We start from the raw sequence: 20,349 nt of genomic DNA, 5'->3' as shown, positions 1-20,349 counted from the left end.
CCTGGCAAGATTGCTGCTGTGGCTTTCATGTCAAAGTGCTCTACACTGTCTGTATCCTTTCTCTTTCATTTAAGATGCTAAAATGATACTTTATAAATCGCTATTTATTAAATTAGATAGTGCTGGCAAACAAAAGCCGCAGGGTTACAGAGAGATTTAGGTGGAATATGAGCACAGAAAGAGAATATAAAGTAAGATATAAAATCTGGAAAAAGTAGGAATATGTGTTTAACAATTACAGGCGAAATGTGTGCAATGTCATTGCATTGTGTTTATATAGAAGTCTTTTTTTATATATATTATATAATATATTATATATATATATATTATATATATATATATATATATATGTGTATATATATATATATATATGTATATATATATGTGTATATATGTATATATATGTGTGTGTGTGTATATATATATATATATATATATATATATATATATATATATATATATATATATATATATATATATATATATATATATATATATATGTATATATATAAAGTATGTATGTATATGTGTGTATGTATATGTGTGTGTTCTTTATTTTTGTTCTCCTCCTCGCTGCTGTTGTAGGCGTTCACATGACTCATTAGCGTCATCAACTGAAATTGAAAACCACACTGGGTTAAGCTTATCTAATTTCTTTTCTTGACCAAGTTTCCTTTTGAGCAGGGAGATTTCCTCTTTTTTTTTCTTTAACAACAACACATAGCACACATGTAATAGTGTGACTTTGTAATAGTGTAACATACATTGATTCATTGCAGAACTGTACTTGATATAGATATAGATAGGCCTCCCACTTCTTTGTCTGCTCTAACTAGCTTGTGAATACATAATTAAAATGGGATTGGATGTTAGATGCTTCTCACAAACTAAACAGTACAGAGTAAACATATGAACTAGAGCCCAATCGGGAGTAGATTTGTGATGCTAATATTGATACTTGAGCATGAAAAAAATCAATATTAAATCTAAAAAACAGGTATTTTTTTTCAAAATGTTCTGACATTTAAAAATTTTTTTGTAAATAAAGATTCTGTTGTGAAGGTACAGCTGAAGAATTAACTTTATTTTCAAAGAAGAATGTAGATATATAATACCTGTAAAATTTAAACAGTAAATGTCATTAAAATCAGAATTACTTGGGAGAACTACAAATAAAACAAATATAGAAAATGCAATATCAAATATAATCAAATATTTTCCAATTTTTTTTTATTGCTGCCGTTTACTACTCAGCAGTTTCTTTTCATGTATCTGCAAAATGTGCAAAATATGTACATCCCAATACATTTATTTAATAACCTGATGCTGGCTGATAATATTGGCCCGCCAGCGTATTGATCGGGGTCTTGTATGAACATAGAACAGGAAGGTGTGAAGATCTGGACAAAGTAGGATTGTGTTTTGGTTAGTTTTATGGTTTTACTTCAGTTGATGAATGGCACAATACTGAGGGGGTTGAGTAGATGTTGAAAACCTGCCTGTTGAACTTAAAATGTATAATCATCAAGCTAACAAGCAGGTAGGATTGCTTCTTGAGAACTTGTAATGAACTCGAACTTTCGAGGTACAACACCCGACCATAAAGTTATTCTTAGCAAGAAAAATGCATTCATTAATTTAACCCCCCTCCCTCTCTTCTTCTTCTCTCTGCTCTCCCGTTTTATACCCATTTAGAGAGGTGAACTGCTTTCTGCAGCAGCTGTGGATCTACGCAGAGAGAGGTGCACATCACATGGGAGTGTGTGACTGTGTGTGTGAGGGTGTGTGTTCAGGCCTCCTGCCGTCGCCCGCTCTTCCCGGACAGGCATGGCGGGGGGCAGAGAGCGCAGCTCCCGCATACAGAGGCCGTGGTCAGTGTACCGGGCCAACACATTCGAGCTGTCCAGCGAGATGATCGGCCTGGCCCTCGCAGGTGAGTGAGGCTTAATGAAAAGTGAAACAGAACCTAACAAAAAGCATGTAGCATGTAGATAAAGTCTGGTGCCACTTAATCAAAAACAACTTAATCTAAGGCAAAATCTAGGTATTCAGCTTGATCATGAAACTGAGAGGAGGCTAAAGCCAGAGGCAAACTAAATGCTATAAAACATAAATAAGAGAAACAATACTTGCTGTAAAAAAACAAAACAAAACAAAAAACTACCTTTACTACATATATTAACATAGATTTTGTCCATTTATGGGCAAAAGTAAATTAAAAAATGTAATTTAGATTTAATTTAGATTTAAAATGTCAAGGTTAATATTTTGAAATTTATCCAAGTTGAGTTTTAAGTATATTCAGTTTACAATGATATAAAACAGAGAAAAGCAGCAAATCCTCATATTTGAGAAACTTAAACCAGAGAATTTTGGGCATATTTTGCTTAAAAAAGTAACTGTTAATCAAATATAAGAATAGTTGCAGATGAATTTTTGGTCGATCTATTAATCAATTAATCTCGACTATAACCATGATTTTTTTCTATTTCTTTCCTTGCTTTTTTAAGTCGAATATTATGCATATGATTTTCTAATTGTATATGAATATTATGTTTTGTTTCTAGGTACTAGATACTAGTTAATACATTATATTTTAGTTTTTGATCAGTTTTGTGTGTTTGTATCCAAGAAGTGCTGTATGACCTAAACAATTCTATTAATTGTGTCACTGTGACACTTTGTTGACTTCATTATGTGGAGATCTTGTGATGGGTATGGAGAGGGTTTGTTCACCTTCGTGGTTGGGGTGGCGGCAGGGGGCACAGTTTGTTATAAAACCAACTAAACAAAAGAAACTGAAAAAAATATACTTTAAATTCTGATATAAAAGCTGGTGCTCAAATAGCGGTCAAGTCTCAAATAATAGCCGTGGTCATGGCCGGCACAAACAGATAAAGGCCACTATTTGAGAATTCACCGTAAATATGTGAAAGAAGAAATGTATAAAATTAAAAACCAACTTCTTTTTAATTTAGTAATTTGCGGCATACAGAAACTGTCCAGTATAAACACAGACTGCCATTAATGTTGGCCACTTTCAGCACCACTTAAACTAAAATTGCACACTTAGCGATTACCACCCTCACACACACACACTTTCTTTTGGCAGAGTTTTAAACTTGTGTGGGAGCCAATAGCCTCTTCAGCCATAGTTGCCCTGAAGCCGGCCATAATGAGGCCCATCTGTCAACATGTCACAATGGGAACCAGCTGATATTACAGTTACTTGAAGCTCCAAATGCTAATGTTTAGGTGACTTGATGATTGTTTTCCAGGAAATAGCCAGGACCCAGATGAACCTGTGCTGGAGTTCAGCGTGGGTGAGTTACACAAGCATTCACAACAGTTCAGGCTTTTAGCTGATTTAGCTGCACTGTGAAGTTCAATTGAGGTTTATGGCCGTCTGATTCAGACAAAACAAGTGGATGATCATCCAAAGTTAGTGGTTTAGTACAAAAATCCATTTGTTTCCCTGGACCGTGTTTTCTTGCTGCTTGAATTTCAATTACAGTGACCGAGACCTATTTCAGTACGAATTTTAATAGACTTGTGGGTACTGCTGTAGATAGATAGACAGATACTTTATTAAGCCCCGAGGGGAAATCGCATTGTTACTGCAGCCCACACACGAGTCCAAACAGTGAGAAAACTCTGTATGTGCACACGGACAACACAATAATATCAGTAAGGCGGAAAGATAGCAGTGAGAATAAAACAAGATAACATGGAGATATAAAGATAAAAAGTTTGTGAAACCAAGAGTTCTTCCAAAACTGCTAGATGGGTTTCAGAGAACGTATTTGCATGCATGTGGGCTCTTTTAGTTTTGACTTTAAATCTCTGTGTGTGTGCGTGCATGCGTGCGTGTGTGCGCGTGTGTGTGTTTTCTCGTCCAGCCTGCACAGACCTGGTGACTCCTGCTTTGGATCGAAAACCCAACAGCTTTGTAGCAGTGAGCTGCACGACACCACCACAGGCCTTCTGGACCAAGCACGCCCAGACTGAAGTCATAGAGGTCAGACTCCTTCTATTCGCAGTTGATCCCCTGTCTTAAGGTCGCAGTGAAATGGCAGTTAGAGCATCTTTAGCTTCCATAATCTGACGTCTTTCCTAGTGAAGGAGAGGGATCTGATCAAATTGTTCAGGTGTTTGATTGTGATGCTCAAAAGTAAGTGACTTAGCCACCACAGAGTATCTGGTGGACCTGCAGAGGTTCACTGGTCGCCTCCACACACACCTCTCTCACCCACGTTGTTAGACCATGAGGTGGAGGATGAGGGAGACGTGAATAAATTGAACTGCAAGCACACACTTTTGGAAGAGTTTTGCCAACTGATGTACAAACACACACCTATGACCCCTGATATTCCATTAGCTTATACAATCCATAAGCTAATAATCAAGTGCAGTTTGGGTTCATCTGGTATTTTTAAATCAGATTTCATTGAATAAATTTACAGTGTGCATACGCCTACGAGTGTAGAATGAGTCATCAAATATAATTTAACACTTTAAAGCAAAAGCAAAGAGATGATTTTGATGTATAAATACTCAAAAATGCTTTTTCTGACCTGTAAAGAGATAAAAACAAATAACAAATAACTGAGACACACTTACTGGTTTTAATGTTTATTGTTATACATTACAATGAGTTTCCCTCCAAAAGTATCATAATAACTTTCATAATAACAACAATATAATATATAGGAGAAAAAAAAATCAATAAAAAAGTTGCAGCCCTATAATGGCAATAATGGCAAGGGTTTTATAATACAAAAAAACCCCTTGCCATTATTGCCATTATAGGGCTGCAACTTTTTTATTGATTTTTTTTTTCTCAATTTACTGATGAATCGTTTGTTTTATGAAATGTCAGAAAATAGTGAAAAATGTCCCTCACAATATCATAAAGCCTAAGGTAACGTTTTCAGACTGCGTGTTTAGTCCGAAATGCATCTCAAAACCAAAAAATATGCAGTTAACTATCACGTAAGACAAAGAAAAGCAGGAAATCCTTGCAGCTGGAAAAAGGGGTTGTTTGGCACTTTTGCTTGAAAAAAGGATGTTGATTGTCTGATAGAGTAGTGAATGAATCGTTTCAGCTCTAAATCTAAAGCCCATCATTCAAAATGTAGAAAGGATGAAATGCTTTCTTTTTAGATTTTCTTTTTAGATTGGATGTAATAATACTTTTCTGTCACGCAGTTCAAGAGACAGATATTACCTACTGTCACAAAAGGTTTTGTTTGACAGAAATGTTGCATAAGTTGATCGTAAACTGAAAATGAACTCGTATATAAACAGGTCATGTCACAGAGTGGTACCTATTCACTGTGTAACATTCACTGACTCTGTCCACAGGGCACCAGTAACCCCATCTTCCTCAGCAGCATCGCCTTCTTCCAGGAGTCCAACATCAACCAGCAGACGCAGGTCAAACTGGCCGTCTATGATGTCAAGGACCGCTCGCAGGGCACGGTACGATGTGGAGCACTGACACCACAGCAGCTTTTTATTCATCTTTAGCATTTACAATGGAAAGGATATATAGTCCTATGTTCTGCCGAGCTTTTACTGCTCTGTTAGACCACTAAGCGTCTTTGTCCTTCTGACCTGAGGCGGAAAAGTTTGCTTTAGTGTTTTCTGGTGCATTTTTGGTAAGTTCGCACTGTCACCGCAAGAGAGACAGGGCTTGGAAACAGAAGTCACATGACTCACAAGTTGATTGTTAATTAAACAGAGGTTGATTAACTTCAACAAAGACAAGCATGGGCTCGTTTGGCTTTTGTTCACTTTAGTTCATACCAGGTAAGAGCAGATGAAGTAGTAGTTGTATGTGAACACCAGTGTAAACAGTTGTTTGTCTCCATGTCTGTCTAGATGTATATGTTGGGCTCAGCACTTTTTCCTGTAAAGGAGCTGTTGCAGGAGAAGAGCCACAGATTACAGCTGGAACTGAGGTAACACACACACACACACACACACACACACACACACACACACACACACACACACACACACACACACACACACACACACACACCCCAAAAAAAAACAGAATAACTGATACTAACATAATTGTTGAGTGCAGCCCTGATGCATTCACATTAAAATATCCCATCAAATTTGTTTCAATGGACAGATCGGCGGAGAACGAGAGAGTAGGGAACATCACCATAGCAGCGTGGCAGATGGAGGACAGAGCAGATCAGAGGATGTCGGTCAGCCGCCTGCCAGACAGCGTCAACGGCCGGGTTAGAGGCTTGGGGGGGGCACGGTGCTCTTGAGCATTTTGTGAAGTTGCAGGGGGTTGAAGTTTTAATGTTTGTATTTTGGGAAAGAACGTCTAGATATCTATATTGGTTTCTTTTACTCATGAGCCAGTGCTCATATCTGCAGTAAACTGATATCAGCCAGTAAATTGACCTTTTCCATATTGATTGTTCATAAAGGAATCAAGTACTGTAAGTTACAGTTGTAGGTAATTTAAAATTAATTATGCCCCAGTTCATCCATAATAAGTCCCAAAAATAGATTTGAATTAGATATTTACGATAAAAGATTAGGATTACAGGGACAGTCAGTCAAGATGATGCTTATTTCATTATTTCATATTTTTCTAGCAGTGAGTCAGATTTCTGGCATCTGACATAGATGAAAAATGTGTTTCATGTGTGTCTCTGTGGCTTCCTGTTTGTCTGTGTCGATGTATAATGCTGTATAATTTCAACCAAACTCATTTTATCTGCTTTATGTCATAAAAAACATGTCGTGCAGCCTTACACATGGAAGTAAAATGGTTTATCTCAGTGGATTTTGGTTTGTGTAGGAGCTCTGTCAGTGTGGTCAGAGCATGTTGTAGCTGAGTGTAGGTTTGAGAGTGGACGGATAGGTGGAGGTGGTTGTTGCCCACCAGAGTTGACTTTTTGTGTAACATCAGTTCATGTGTGTGTGTGTCCTGCAGACAATGCTGCCTGTTGACGAGAGCCTCACGGAGTCGATGGGAGTCCGAATCAAGTACGCTTCACTATGCAAAGACACCCTGCTGCGCTCAGGTATCCCCGCACTTTATTATCAGGCACATCCGCATTTACACTTATACACATATATTGTGTTTTTTGTGGTTACTTAAATATTGACTGAGTTTATGGTTCCTTTTGTTACCTAGATTTGGATGCAGTTTGGTGGAGAGAACTGATTAGGTTTTGGTGAACATTTGGACGCAGCGGCTGTGATGCTGCGTTCACATGCATGTAGAAATGTCTGACTTTTGGAACAGCAGATCTAGTGTCATTATTCTGGAAGTCCAACACCAAAAACTACCAATAAATAAAACTACTCCATTAAGGAGCCTCCATTGAGTGCCGAAGCTTTGAGTCTTGTGTAGTTCTTTGTTGTTCTTGAATCAGACTGAAAACATTCTTGCACACTGTCTTGTTTACAGCAGGTGTGTTACATTTTCATTTAATACAATATTTGGATCTAAACGACCTTCATCAGGTATATGAATAAGCATCACAACTGTTCCATTTATAGTCATTGATGCTAAATAGATCATCCAACCTTTAGGAAACCAGGTAAATAAGTCAAAAGGGATCTTTTATATATAGATATATTTAAAAGGTCACACTGTCAAAAGCTTAGCAAGATGCAAAATTTAAATAAGGAAAAAAATGTTAATCTTAAATAGAAACCTAAATTCCACATTCATCAAAAGAGATCATTTCAAAAACATCCATGTAATAACTCTACATTGTCCAAAAATCAAAGATTAGAAGAATAAGATAACTTGGATGAAGTAGGGAATAAAATGTAGTTTGGGCACAATATTAAAATAACATCCCATTACGCAAAAGCATATCATTCAGTATCTTGGAAACAAGAACTGTAAAGTAAATATCCACAGGGCTTCTCTTCTTTGTGGCCGCCTGCACTGAATAGACAAATCTGGAAATCTCTTAACTTGTAAAACTTGCTATGCTTCAGATTGGTTAAAAGATGTTTTGCCAAACCGCACTTGACCTTTCTCACTTCAGCCTGTTCTTGTCCTCTTCCCTATTCGTTTTCTCCCCTCTCGCCATCTGTTCTCCTCCATCTCTCGTGCCCACATGGCTCCATGTTTACTGATACATCAGACCGTGAATCTTATTATCAAGTAGAAATATATTGATTGTCAACACGGAGTGGGAGGTATCTGTTTACCTCAGGGATAGATTGCAGTACCAGAAATAACACCAGTAACGTATGAGAGGGTACAGTAACATTTGTATGATTAGAGAATAGAGAAAACTATACCACAACCTGTCTTTACTTACAAAAACTCAGATCCATGTAATTCAAAACTACACCCAGATTACACCACACCCAGGACACAGAACAAACTCAGATAAACAATCTAATCTATAATAATCTAATTCAGACTAATTTAATTTTCTGTGGCTTCAGTGTTTGGAGGCACAATGTCCAGGATGTACCGTTTCCCCACGACTGACGGGAACCACCTACGTGTGCTGGAGCAGATGGCTGAGAGCGTCCTGTCGCTAAACATTCCCAGACAGTTTGTCAAACTGCTGCTGGAGGAGGACGCGGCCAGGTGCAAACACAAATTTACATTGCTAATATTTAGCTTAGGTTCTTGTTGCAGCAAAACTAGAGTGGAAGTGCCACTGTGGTCGCCAGTTTTTATGACATTTCAAAAGTTATTATTTTTCTCAAAATATTAATAGTATTTCCACAACATCATAGGCTGATAGGATTTGAATCTTCACAGTTGAGAATCGGTTTTAAAAAAAATGTAATTTTTGTTTGAAAAATTACTTAAAAAGTCAAATGATTTGAGATGCATCTACAGACAAGTGTAGTACTTCCTGTACACGTCTTCTCCTCATTAATGCCCAACTCCCAGATGTTCCTTAACAACTCTTTCTCCATCTCCAGGGTCTGCGAGCTGGAGGAGTTGGGAGAGTTATCCCCCTGCTGGGAGAATCTGCGGCGACAGATCGTCTCTCAGTACCAGACAATAATACTCACATACCAGGAAACACTCTCTGACCTCACTGACTACAGAGGTTAGTGCAGGTTTGCACTTTCTAAGTGGCCTCTTGTCGATTGAGTTTTAAAATAAGCTACAGCTAAGCTTCCCGTTGTGTTTGTGACACACAATTATTCCCTTTTCCCCCGTTCTCTTCTCTCTCTCTCTGCCTACTCCACGTCAGGTCCATCATTCAAAGCCAGTAACCTGAAGGCAGAGAGAAAGCTGGAGTTCATGCCAACCAACCTACACGTTCAGAGGATGAGGGTGCAGGATGAGCTAGGTTTCGGTGAGACACACAGACACGAACATACTTAAACACTCTCACTTTTCAGGTCACGGCTCTGGTCATTTCTGTACATATTTTTAGAAAAAATTTTTTTTTTTTTTTTTAAAACTGTCTTATTCTAAACACTTCTGGTTCCATGTGGACATTTCTTCTCCAGAACACACGTATGATGTGATAACAATTGGAGCTCCAGCTGCTCACTGCCAGGGTTTTAAAAACAGCGGTCTGAGGAAACTCATCCAGAAGTTTGAGGAGGCAAAGAAACAGTAAGTTCAGAGTGGACTGGCTTGGGAAAAAAAATAGGAAAATAAAAGCAGGGGAAAAAAAGCATTTGCATGTTTTTTCTTCTCTCAGTCGCAGTGATATCTGTTCTTGTCTTCAATTTTATTCTTTCCTTCATTCATCATTTGACTTATATTTTTACAGATAGTTCAAACAGGTGATTCATTTTATCCAAATGAAGTTATTTTGCTTGGAAAGTTGGCGTACTTTGATTTCTACATAAAATGAATGCATTGTTTTTTAAACTTTTGCATTTTTTCTGCAGTTCAGTTTCATTGCTCCCTCTTAATTTTGTTTTTGTTACTTTTTTGATCAGCTTATATGAGGAGGGATGGTGAGTTGTTGCACTGCTTTGCTTGTTTTAAATCGTTTGTACACTGTTTGCCCTTCACTGCTTTGTACCACCTCAAAAAATTACACGTATAACTCAAAGTTTTATGACTTAAGTGCATCGCAGACAAACAGGTGAGTAGGCTTAGCGTGAAGGAATGTGATTTGCAAACACCTCAGACACGACACATAATGACACATGATGCATTGGTATCAACAGTGCTGTGTTTGAAAATCACTAAAATGTATGTTGTATTAAACCAGGCGCACTTATGTGTCAAATTTTGATATTTTATAACACAGTACACCAGGTTTGTAAAAATACCACTCATTTGGTAAATTCAGGCATTGTTTAAGATCACATATCGACACATGAAAAACTGTAAAGCTGACATTAAAGCATTGATGAGAATTTCTTAAATTTCATAAAGCTGTATCTGAATTTCTAAAGTGAGTGGTATCACCCCCAGTGCTTTTTATTGAAGTAAGTTTCATGTTGTCTTGTTTTTGTTTACTAGTCACACTTTTCTTAAGAGCAGTTAAGACAATTGTTAAGAAAAGGCATGTGCATGCAAATGTTATGTTTGTCTGTAAGATTAACAAAATAGTATTTGAATTACATAAAAAGGCCAAGTAACAATTATTCCTCTCAGGGGACATGAATAATTTAGAAATAGACCTTAGATGGAAGCTTCAAGATATAACGTTTTACATTTTGAGGATATAGAAGAGTGTCATCAGCAAACACTCACGTGCAGGCAAGCTGCTAAGACCTTATTTCTTTGCTTTCTGCAGCAGTGCCCTCTCCAGCTCGCAGTCCATCGTCTACATACCCCAGGATATCGTTCGAGCCAAAGAGATCATCGCCCACATCAACACGCTGAAGACTCAGGTCAGCTACTACGCCGAGAGGCTTTCCCGAGCCGCCAAGGACCGTTCAGCCAGCGGACTGGAGAGGACGCTCGCTATTCTGGCTGATAAGGTGAGGGACTGAAACAGAACAGAATAGGCAAAAGGTAGGCAGAAGCAGAAAGTTTTGGTAACAGGTAAGGGTGAAGTGTGAGTTATAGTCACTTTTTATCTCAGTGCAATAACCACAATGTAAAAAAAAAGACAACATTTTGGAAAAGCTTCAATAATAGCATATAATTACTGATCTAACTCAAATCTCTGAGGTATTCAACTTTGATGCCATGTAGTTTTTTTTGTTGTTTTTTTTTGGAAAATTATTTATATGCTTTTGAACACAATAAATAAACTCATACCCACCCATATCCCTCTCAGACCCGTCAGTTGGTGACGGTGTGCGACTGTAAGCTGCTCGCTTCAGCTATTCAGGCCCTGAACGCGGCACGGCCCGAGTACATCGCCTCCAAAGCGTCTCCTACTGCTGAATCAGAACAAGTAGTCCTCCGGAACGACCAGGACACGCTGCTAGCCAAGTGGAGCGGTCGCAACAGCCGATCCTCACTGCATGTAGACTGGCATGAGGAAGAGTGGGTAAGTTAATTAGATGGTCCTGAAGAAGACGGAGGTGTGGTTAAAAGCTCTGAAAAACTTTGAGCTTTGACCTTTTGAGCTTAGATTATTTTGTTACACATACTGATCCAAAAAGCTTTATACGCTTAAATCATGGTATTTGAGGTTACCAATTTGCCCAGTACTAATTTCCATCTGGTTATTTTATTTTTGTTTCCTCAATTGAATTTTTAAAAAAAAATTGACTATAACATGATATATTATATATTACTATAATGATACTAAATATAAATATTTATTTATTTTATATTTAAATGTCTATAAAAATTATAAATACTGTCATAGGACTTATCTACTTGTATACTTCTTCCTTAAGTTTGACTCAAGTTCAAAATAGTCAGATGTAGGATTACATCTGTTTAAGTGCTTCTACCACTTTTTAGTCATCCGGTCATTTAGTGAGTCACTTAAATTGTCAGAACACAATATGATATACATTTTTTGTTGTTGTTTTCATTTAAAAAGATAAAATGTTAAACTACTTATTTAGAATCATCTCATCTTTTGTGCATCTTTTCTCACCTCCAATTAATATCTATTCCCCTGCTCATATTTCTTTTCTTTTTTGCTTGTGTGGATTTGAAACAAAGATGTGAAACAGAACACAAACTACAAAGTTCGTTAGGTTGACCTCTCACTCTTCCTCTTCCAGGAGAAGGTTTGGTTAAATGTGGATAAGTCTCTGGAGTGCATCATCCAGCGTGTTGACAAGCTGCTTCAGAAAGAGAGGAGACCCAGCAACGCCAGTCAGGATAGCGTCCAGAGTGACCTGCAGGGCGGCGGCAGTAAGAAAGGTAACAAACAAACACAGCACACACAAACTACAATTTTTATGTGTTCGTTTTGTTTGATTTTACCATTTTACAGCAGTAATATGACTTTTTTTTAAATATTTATTTTAAAGGGATGGATGGTAATGTATTGTTTTTCTGCAATTTTCCTGTAGACATGATTTCATTGTTCAGTGCTAGACCTTGAACAACTTCCCTTTAATACGGAGAAATTTTGTAATTTGTTGCACTGTTGAACACGGTGACTGAAGACGTTTAAGGTAACAACTGTACAACGTTTACTGTCACTCAGCCAGAAGTTAAAGTCTTTTGAATTAACTTCCTGCTGGTTTAATTTGTTTCAATTTTTTATTTTATTTCTGTTGAACCCCTTATCATTGAAAACAGAAATAATTTAGTGACTACAAAGTGCAACAAATATTCTGTCTTATAATATCTGAACAAAATGTAATTTTCACAGGCCTGTATTATGATATAAATGAAAAAAATATACTAATGGAAAGCAAAAACTGTAATATATATATATATATAAATAATTAAACTTTATTACAGCAAAATCTGATAACTTTGTTGATGCAACATGAATTGACATTTAGACATGACATGTTTAAATGTGTAGACTAACACTGATGTGTATGGCTATGAAAAGGTGACGGAAAAAGACGAGCTTTCTGGATCAACCCAGGAACTATTTCACAGGAATCTTCATCATTACCATTATCATCATCCCCACCTCCACCATCACCACCACCACCACCACCATCCTCTTCCTCTCCGCCTGCCCTCTCCTCTGCACGTCCTCCCAGCCCTGAACAAGAATCCTGTACGTTTGTTTTATAGTTCTGTTTCTTCTTCTGTTACCCCTCCCATGTCTATTTTCAAGTCAGTTTTCTTTTTATTTCATCATTTTCTTCTTTTGGGGAAACTGGAGATATCGCTTTGACTATTGTGTGACCAGTGGAGATGTAATGTTTGTCTTGCTCGTCATATGGGTCCCTAGAGAGTTTTCCATTGAATTCGTACGATAAACTGATTTTTCCTTCACCTACTCATCTGAGAGAATTCTTTACCAAAATCGAGGCAGGTGCTGATCATTACCTGTTGCGAGAAAAACCAATGTTAAGCATTTTGTTTTGTGTGCATCTTTGTTGTTGTCTGTTTTGTCTCTCTGAAGTCCACAATGTTTGCAGCATTACTTTAGCGATAAGCAGAAAATTAGAAACAACCTTTTTTTCTCTGCAGCTTTGCCGGTGTAAGTGCTGCTGTTACTGCTTTATGGCTAATGCAGCCAGCCTGTCAACCAGCGGCTGTATCTTAGACTTTGTGCTTACTGTATATGTTGTACTGGACCAGAGTCAAATATCTATTCCAACTATTCCTTTTTTAAAATGTTGCACGAAGCTGGCATTTCAGAAAGGTTGCAGTGAGGTGAGGAATAAGAAGGAAAGAAGGACCAACGAAGATGTTTTTGGTGCCTGGTGGCCAGTCAGACTATTTATCCTGTCAGTGCGGTTCTTTACTTTAATTATCTTTACTTCCTGCATTTTGGGTATCTGCTTTGGGGCTCTCCACACCCAACGTGCCTCAGCTTCACCCTGCAATCAGTAACCATCACAGCTGACTGACTGTGTTCCAAGAAAAAACAGAGGTGTGTAGGCCATGAGATGACAAAAACAGTGGTGCAACGTGTTCCTAGGCAGGAAACGTTGAACCCACATCCTGCATTTCAGGGTGGGTTTGTGGTCATCTACAAGAGCAAGAATTAGCTAGTCAAACTTAGATAGCTCTGTTTCAGAGCAATGAAATGACATTATTAAACAGGCTCTTTGACCTTATGTTCTCTTTGTTAGTAGCAAAGACTCACATCTGTGTTTTGCATTGAACAAGACAAAAAAACATCCCTTACCTGCCTAAGAAAACAAAATAAAAAAAGGCTGCCTCTGTACACCTTTATTTTGATCAATAAAGCCAAACAAGCTTTAAGTTTTAATATGAATGGTTTTTGAATAGATGTTTGACCCTGGTCTGCAGTGTTTTCTGTGTGTGTGTCTCTGCTGCCCATTGTGGCTTGCAGCGCCCGCTAATCATGCATGTTGCACCTCCATCCCCTCTTCCAGATGGAAGCCCCAGTGCTGTGGAGGCATACCCAGGTAAGAGCTGCCTCCTACACCCATGCTTCTCTCCCTCTTCCCCCAACTGTTCAGGACTCTGGTTCTTCAGTAACATATGGGATTAAGCCTGTATACCAAATAATAATGTAGATAGTTGAGCATTTTAGATTTGAGTCAGTTTTCTTTAACTTGACCATTTCATTTAGACTAGTACATTTTTAGATATCAGACATTTTCAAAAACCGTATCTGCTTCACCTAACTTATTTGATTGCCGTATACTGTAGGCCACCCTTTATTTTTATGCCACTTCTCTTTTTTAAAGAGCATCTTAAACACCCCCTTTCACATATTCAAATAATGCGTTTAAACCCAGAGCACCCACGGGATTTACATATGTAACTACAGGTCTTTAAGTTCTGGATGGCCGCCACAGAAAGTATCTAATACCTGCATTTCCACCATATATTACGCAGCAAACTCTCCAAAAGGCTTAGAGTTCATTTCTGTTTTTCATGTCTGAATAAAGATAATGTTGCCTTATACTTAGGGTCTGTAAAGTACAAGACAACACAACTTTTGGGGTCAAGAGGACGAATTTACATGATTTTCTTTGGGAAAACGCACAGAACTACAGTTGCAGAGAACACTGTAGCTTGTGGCCTGCGACTTATAAATCTTTGTTACATGTGTTAGCTTGTTATATTCAAGGAAAAAAGTCAAGTTCGGAAATTTAGAGCATCTCAAGAATAAAATCAAGTTTTTTGTTTTGTTTTGTTTTGCAGCAACTTGCTTGTATAGAAACTCTGGTTTTTCTTTGCACTTCTGCTTTCCCTGTTGCTTCTCTGTTCCATCTGTTTTCTGTGTGTGTGTTGGTGTTTGGTCTGACCTCTCTAAAGTCTATATCTGTCTATACCTGCACTTTATATGTCTGTGTGTGTGTGTGTGTTTCCCAGGCGAGTGGAGCGAGGCGTTGTACCCTCTCCTCACCACGCTCACAGAGTGTGTCGCCATGATGAGCGACAAGGCCAAAAAGTCCATGGTCTTCCTGCTGATGCAGGACAGCGCTCCGACGATAGCCATGGACCTGTCGCTGCAGTACCGCCGCGACGTCGTCTTCTGCCAGACGGTCAGCACTCACACACAAACACACAAACTTAAACGACATTTACTTACACACGCTCGCTCACTCTCACACTCACCCACACACATTTACATCCACGTCTACATAAATGTATATATATGGCTTTTAGCTAATGCGCTCATCCTAGAATGATTCACAGCGAGGGAGCCAATAAAAAGTCAACAAATCTGTAAATATCGCAAACTTGGGGAGCACAAAAAGGTCCAAGGTCAGTGGCTTTGCCATATTTTTATGGCTATTAAACACTTGTGTCAAAAGTGAGGGCAAGGAAAGAAAAAAATAGAAGACCGTGAGACAGAAAGAGAAATGATTTCCTCACCTTCTGACAGATACCTACTCTCCTGAGCTGCCGGCACAAACCTCAGAGACATTTCCGTTCTTTGGGCCAAAGTTAAAGAGGTGTGTGCCCAGAGGTAGTCCAGGTTGTGGATTATTTTTTTCTTACAAGCTGTTGTTTTTACACCCTCTTATTTTTGTAGTTTTGGAAAACATTCTGATCAGTTACAATAAAACTTTAATATTTACTCAGCAGGTTCATTGTAGATATTTTGGACGTGGGGTCTCCACCAATCTCTCCGGGGCTCAGTTTTACAAAAGCGGCCATAGAGCACGAGTGTCGGACACATTTAATCGAATCAACTTAAACTTATCTATGTTAAACTTATCTAAACTAATCCATATATTTAGAAGTGTAAATACACTTCTAAATATTAGTGGAATGTTAGTAACTGAAGTCAAGTCCAGGTAGAACAGAAAAAAGTTTCCAGTGCAGCTCTGCTGCACAGGATTTTCTTTACACATGGGTGCACAGAATCCAACAACATGCATCCACTTATATAATCTCATAAGCAGTCAAGCTTTACTTTGTCTAAATATAAAACCATATGTTGATTCGAATTATAATACATTATGCAGAAAAAAAAATGAACGCTTGCGTAAGCACATGCCATCATATGTAACGAACAAGCTTTCGTTGTATCAGTGGATGAAATTTAGACCACAACAAATGGCAAAGTTGATGAGACTGTTTTAGTCAAAGTGTCTTACCCCACTGACAGATAATTTTATGGTAAAGAAGGAAAAGAAGGGTGAATTATAACAGTAGCTGTCCAATCAGAAGGCAGCAAAATTTAAAAATGTTGAAATAAGTTGAATGACGAACTGAAAAGTAAATTATTGACTGGTGCTGTGAAATATAAAAAATGTTCCTTTAACAGTTATATTTAGTGTTTGAAACAAGATTAAAATTGCTTCATCATTTTGTCACATTTATGGATCAGTTTTTTGTTATTTCAGGGCATCTGCCAATACTGAAAACTCTTAAAGCATTGAAGCATTCAGTTTCCTTACAAAAAAGGCCTTAGCAGGCATTAAAAAGTCTTTAATTTACAGAGGTCTTAAATATTTTTCTCTTGTCTGTCACAGGAAGTAATAATGTTGCATTAATGTAGTTAATTATATCAGTATGAATTATTATCATATAATGTACAGCTGCAACGATTACTTGGTTACTTGATTAGTCGACCGTCAGAAAGATAAATGAGAACTATTTTGATCATCAATTAATAAATTCAATCATTTTCAAGCAAAAATGCAAAAAAAAAAAAAAAAAAAAAGGTGCTGTTTTTCAGCGCTCAAATACTAAGAGTTTCTGCTTTTCCCTGTTTTATATATTTGTAACGGAAAAAATGTATGTTTCGGACTGTTGGTCAGACAAAACTAGACATTTGAAGATGCCACCTTGGACTCGGTCACCATTTCCTGACTTTTTGTAGATTAAAGTGATTTATGGAGAAAATAATGCTGACAAATCAATCATGAAAATAACTGCCAGTTGCAGCCCTAAAATAATGCCAGGAAGTACTGAAAAATTGTGATACAATAATAAATAATTCTACACTATATATAATTTATGGTTTGTGGTATTAAAAAGGTCTCGGAGAACCCAGGCTGTAAACACCTGCAGCGAATAAAGTGTGTGTGTGTGTGTGTCTGTCTGTGTGTGTGTTGCAGCTCACCGCTCTAATCTGTGGCTTCATTATCAAACTGAGGAACTGTCTCCGTGACAACGGATTCCTCCGACAGCTCTACACCATCGGCCTGCTGGCTCAGTTTGAGTCCCTGCTCAGCACCTACGGTACAAACACACACTCAAAGCACAGGTTTCCTTTTTTTCAAACACAGTCAGTAATGTCTCATGTTTTCACTATTAGATCCTTATCAGTTGTCAGGGAATGCCTTAGAAGGTCTTACTTAAAAAGTCTTGAATTTATTTCACTCAGTCTGAAATATTTTCTCTTTACAGTCGTAGGCAGAAATATTAGTTATGAAATGTTTTTGAATCTGATTGCGAGCTGTCAGGAGTCGTTACACATCTCTTAACCAAAAGCGGGATTGTTGTGACAGGGGCATTGTGCTGCAGGAGGCTGTTCAGTCTTTTTTTGTGGAGTTTCAATCAGCACCATCAGAAAAAATGTGATATGATAAGAATAATTGTAGGCCATAACATCCCAAACTTTTTTTTTGGCCTGGTTGAGAAACAGATATTACAGGGTTCACATTTAATTTGGTAAACCCTGCAGAAACCCTGATGACGAGTGATGGATTATTCTTCTTGACCAGTATAAATGTGTTTGTTTTAGGAGAGGAGCTGGCCATGTTGGAGGACATGAGTGTCGGTATCATGGATCTGCGTAATGTCACCTTTAAGGTAAAAAGACGTGATGTGCATTAATTCAGAAAAACTTTATACAACCCATGAGGGCGCTGCAGCCTCAACCTTTTTGTATAATTGTTTTTTCATCGTCCTCTTAATTTCATCGTCCTCCACCATTGCTTACAATCTCTTACAGACTAAAGGAAGCAAATTCACAAAGCCCTGATGTATAAGATAGTATTAACATATCATTGTTTTAGAAAATTATTTTTGCCACTGTGTTGATAACTGATAAATTCTTTTAGTCATTTTTCAAGTAATAATGTCAAACATTCTCTGGTTCCAGCTTCTCATATGTAAATATTTGAAGGTCTTCTTTGCCATATATGATAGTAAACTTTGGGTTTTGGACTGTTGGTTTAAAAAAAACAAGCAACAGATTTCACTATTTTTGGCATTTTATAGACAAAACACATACTTGAAAAAGTTACCAGCATGAATCATGAATGAAAATATCACGATATCGTGTCCATTGAAAACAGACAATAGCTACAGCCCCTGGTATTAACTTGAAATTCAAAAACTGAAGCTTTTCTATGTGTAGCAGCAGAACCGGCTCAGGAATTAATAAAACATTCTACATGTGCATATACTTTAACTCCCTTCAAGGTGACCCAGGCCACCGGTAGCTCAGCACCCGACATGTTGCCCATCATCACTGGGAACCGGGACGGCTTTAACGTCCGCATCCCGCTGCCAGGAACCATGTTTGACGCTTTGCCACGGGAGATCCAGAGCGGCATGCTGCTGAGGGTTCAGCCGGTGCACTTCAACGTCGGCATCAACGAACAGCAGACACTGGCTGAGAAGTGAGTGAGTAGGAGGAGAAAAGCTGGATCATCTGAAGTTTTTTGATGTCTGAGAGACAGTCACACCGACGTTTTAGCGCAGGCTGGTGTGCAGTTTTCTGTAAGAAGAACTTGTGTTTCTCTCTCAGGTTTGGAGACACATCCCTGCAGGAGATCATAAACTTGGAGAGTCTGTCCAGGCTAAATTCATACTACAAACAGTTCAAAGAAGTCCTGCCTGAGGACTGTAAGTACTAAAGTGTACTAGAGGTCAACAGTAATAACAACAGAGCAAGTAACTACATTTCTCTTCCTGTTAGTGCAAAATTAAAAAAGAAAAATTAATTAATTAAATTAAAATAAATTAGATATTTTAAACGGTGGAAATTAACTAGGTACATCTACTGAGGCACTCTATGTGAGTATAATATTGAGTATTTGCATTTTATCATCCCTTATACTTTCCTCTCCCATTAGTCATTTCATGACCTCTCAGATTTATTTTCTGACCTTACTGTATATGTACAGTATATCAAGCACAGGGGGGCAGTTTTAGGCAGAATAGCTACTTTTACTTGAGTAGAATTTTGAATGTAATAGTAATAGACCTGTACTTAAAATTCAATATTTTTACCGTGTCCTACTTGTACTTTTACTTAAATAATATATCTAGTACTTCTTCCACAATCTTTCTATCAGAACAAACAACCATCTGGTGTTGTGTATCAACAAGTCTTGTTGTTTCTGTATTTTTATTTTTGTCGATACATTTAAGCTGTTTTGATTCCTGTATTCCTCCCTCCTTGTTCCCCCTGTTCTTTCCTCCACCATCCATCCATTTCCCCTCTTCCCCTCTTTTTTTTTTTTTTTCAACCATCCGCCCCTAACCCCTAAGGCCTCCCGAGGTCTCGTTCTCAGACTTGTCTTCCTGAGCTGCTGAGGTTTCTGGGGCAGAACGTCCACGCCAGGAAAAACAAGAACGTGGACATCCTCTGGCAGGCTGCCGAGGTGACGTTTCTGGCAAATACCACACACATTTTCATCCAGCGTTGAATCTAAAAATCTTATTTTTCTTTTGCTAATGAAAACATAGGTTATCTTGGAACTTAAAGCCAATTAAGAGTTGTTGGAATAGAATCTACAGAAACTTGCTATATCCTGACATTAACGGTATTGTGACGGGTTGATGTATATATGTAACGACTACATACAGAAGTAACACACAGTTTAAATTGTGAGAAGTCTAGCTGCTGACTTCTGTAGTATGGAATTAATAAGGCTCATCTTCAGATAAAAAGAGCGGCGGCACCAAATCAAACAACAATA

The 20,349-nt window shown here is 38.0% G+C and overlaps 1 protein-coding gene across 5 annotated transcripts in view; it reads left to right on the top strand.

The window, feature by feature from the left end:
* LOC120797970 (inositol polyphosphate-4-phosphatase type I A-like) overlaps positions 1-20,349 on the top strand; it is a 56,740-nt gene that overhangs the window by 23,213 nt on the left and 13,178 nt on the right. For 3 of the 5 annotated variants that reach the window (XM_040141821.1, XM_040141823.1, XM_040141822.1), the window contains exons 3-25: positions 1,696-1,933; positions 3,279-3,323; positions 3,900-4,018; positions 5,365-5,481; positions 5,884-5,963; positions 6,146-6,257; positions 6,968-7,058; positions 8,449-8,596; positions 8,941-9,071; positions 9,219-9,323; positions 9,481-9,589; positions 9,922-9,939; positions 10,731-10,917; positions 11,220-11,435; positions 12,127-12,268; positions 12,915-13,088; positions 14,383-14,415; positions 15,332-15,504; positions 17,533-17,656; positions 18,162-18,229; positions 18,845-19,044; positions 19,173-19,270; positions 19,919-20,031. In XM_040141821.1, the coding sequence (XP_039997755.1) occupies positions 1,828-1,933; positions 3,279-3,323; positions 3,900-4,018; positions 5,365-5,481; positions 5,884-5,963; positions 6,146-6,257; positions 6,968-7,058; positions 8,449-8,596; positions 8,941-9,071; positions 9,219-9,323; positions 9,481-9,589; positions 9,922-9,939; positions 10,731-10,917; positions 11,220-11,435; positions 12,127-12,268; positions 12,915-13,088; positions 14,383-14,415; positions 15,332-15,504; positions 17,533-17,656; positions 18,162-18,229; positions 18,845-19,044; positions 19,173-19,270; positions 19,919-20,031 (2,709 nt within the window). In that variant the 5' untranslated portion in view covers positions 1,696-1,827. The remainder of the gene's footprint in view (positions 1-1,695; positions 1,934-3,278; positions 3,324-3,899; positions 4,019-5,364; positions 5,482-5,883; positions 5,964-6,145; positions 6,258-6,967; positions 7,059-8,448; positions 8,597-8,940; positions 9,072-9,218; positions 9,324-9,480; positions 9,590-9,921; positions 9,940-10,730; positions 10,918-11,219; positions 11,436-12,126; positions 12,269-12,914; positions 13,089-14,382; positions 14,416-15,331; positions 15,505-17,532; positions 17,657-18,161; positions 18,230-18,844; positions 19,045-19,172; positions 19,271-19,918; positions 20,032-20,349) is intronic. The other 2 variants (XM_040141824.1, XM_040141825.1) reach the window with 2 other exon arrangements.

The sequence above is a fragment of the Xiphias gladius genome, chromosome 13 (genome assembly GCF_016859285.1).
Source record: "Xiphias gladius isolate SHS-SW01 ecotype Sanya breed wild chromosome 13, ASM1685928v1, whole genome shotgun sequence".
NCBI lineage: Eukaryota > Metazoa > Chordata > Actinopteri > Istiophoriformes > Xiphiidae > Xiphias > Xiphias gladius.
Note: the sequence above shows the minus strand (reverse complement) of the source record. Positions and strands in the feature narration are given on the sequence as shown.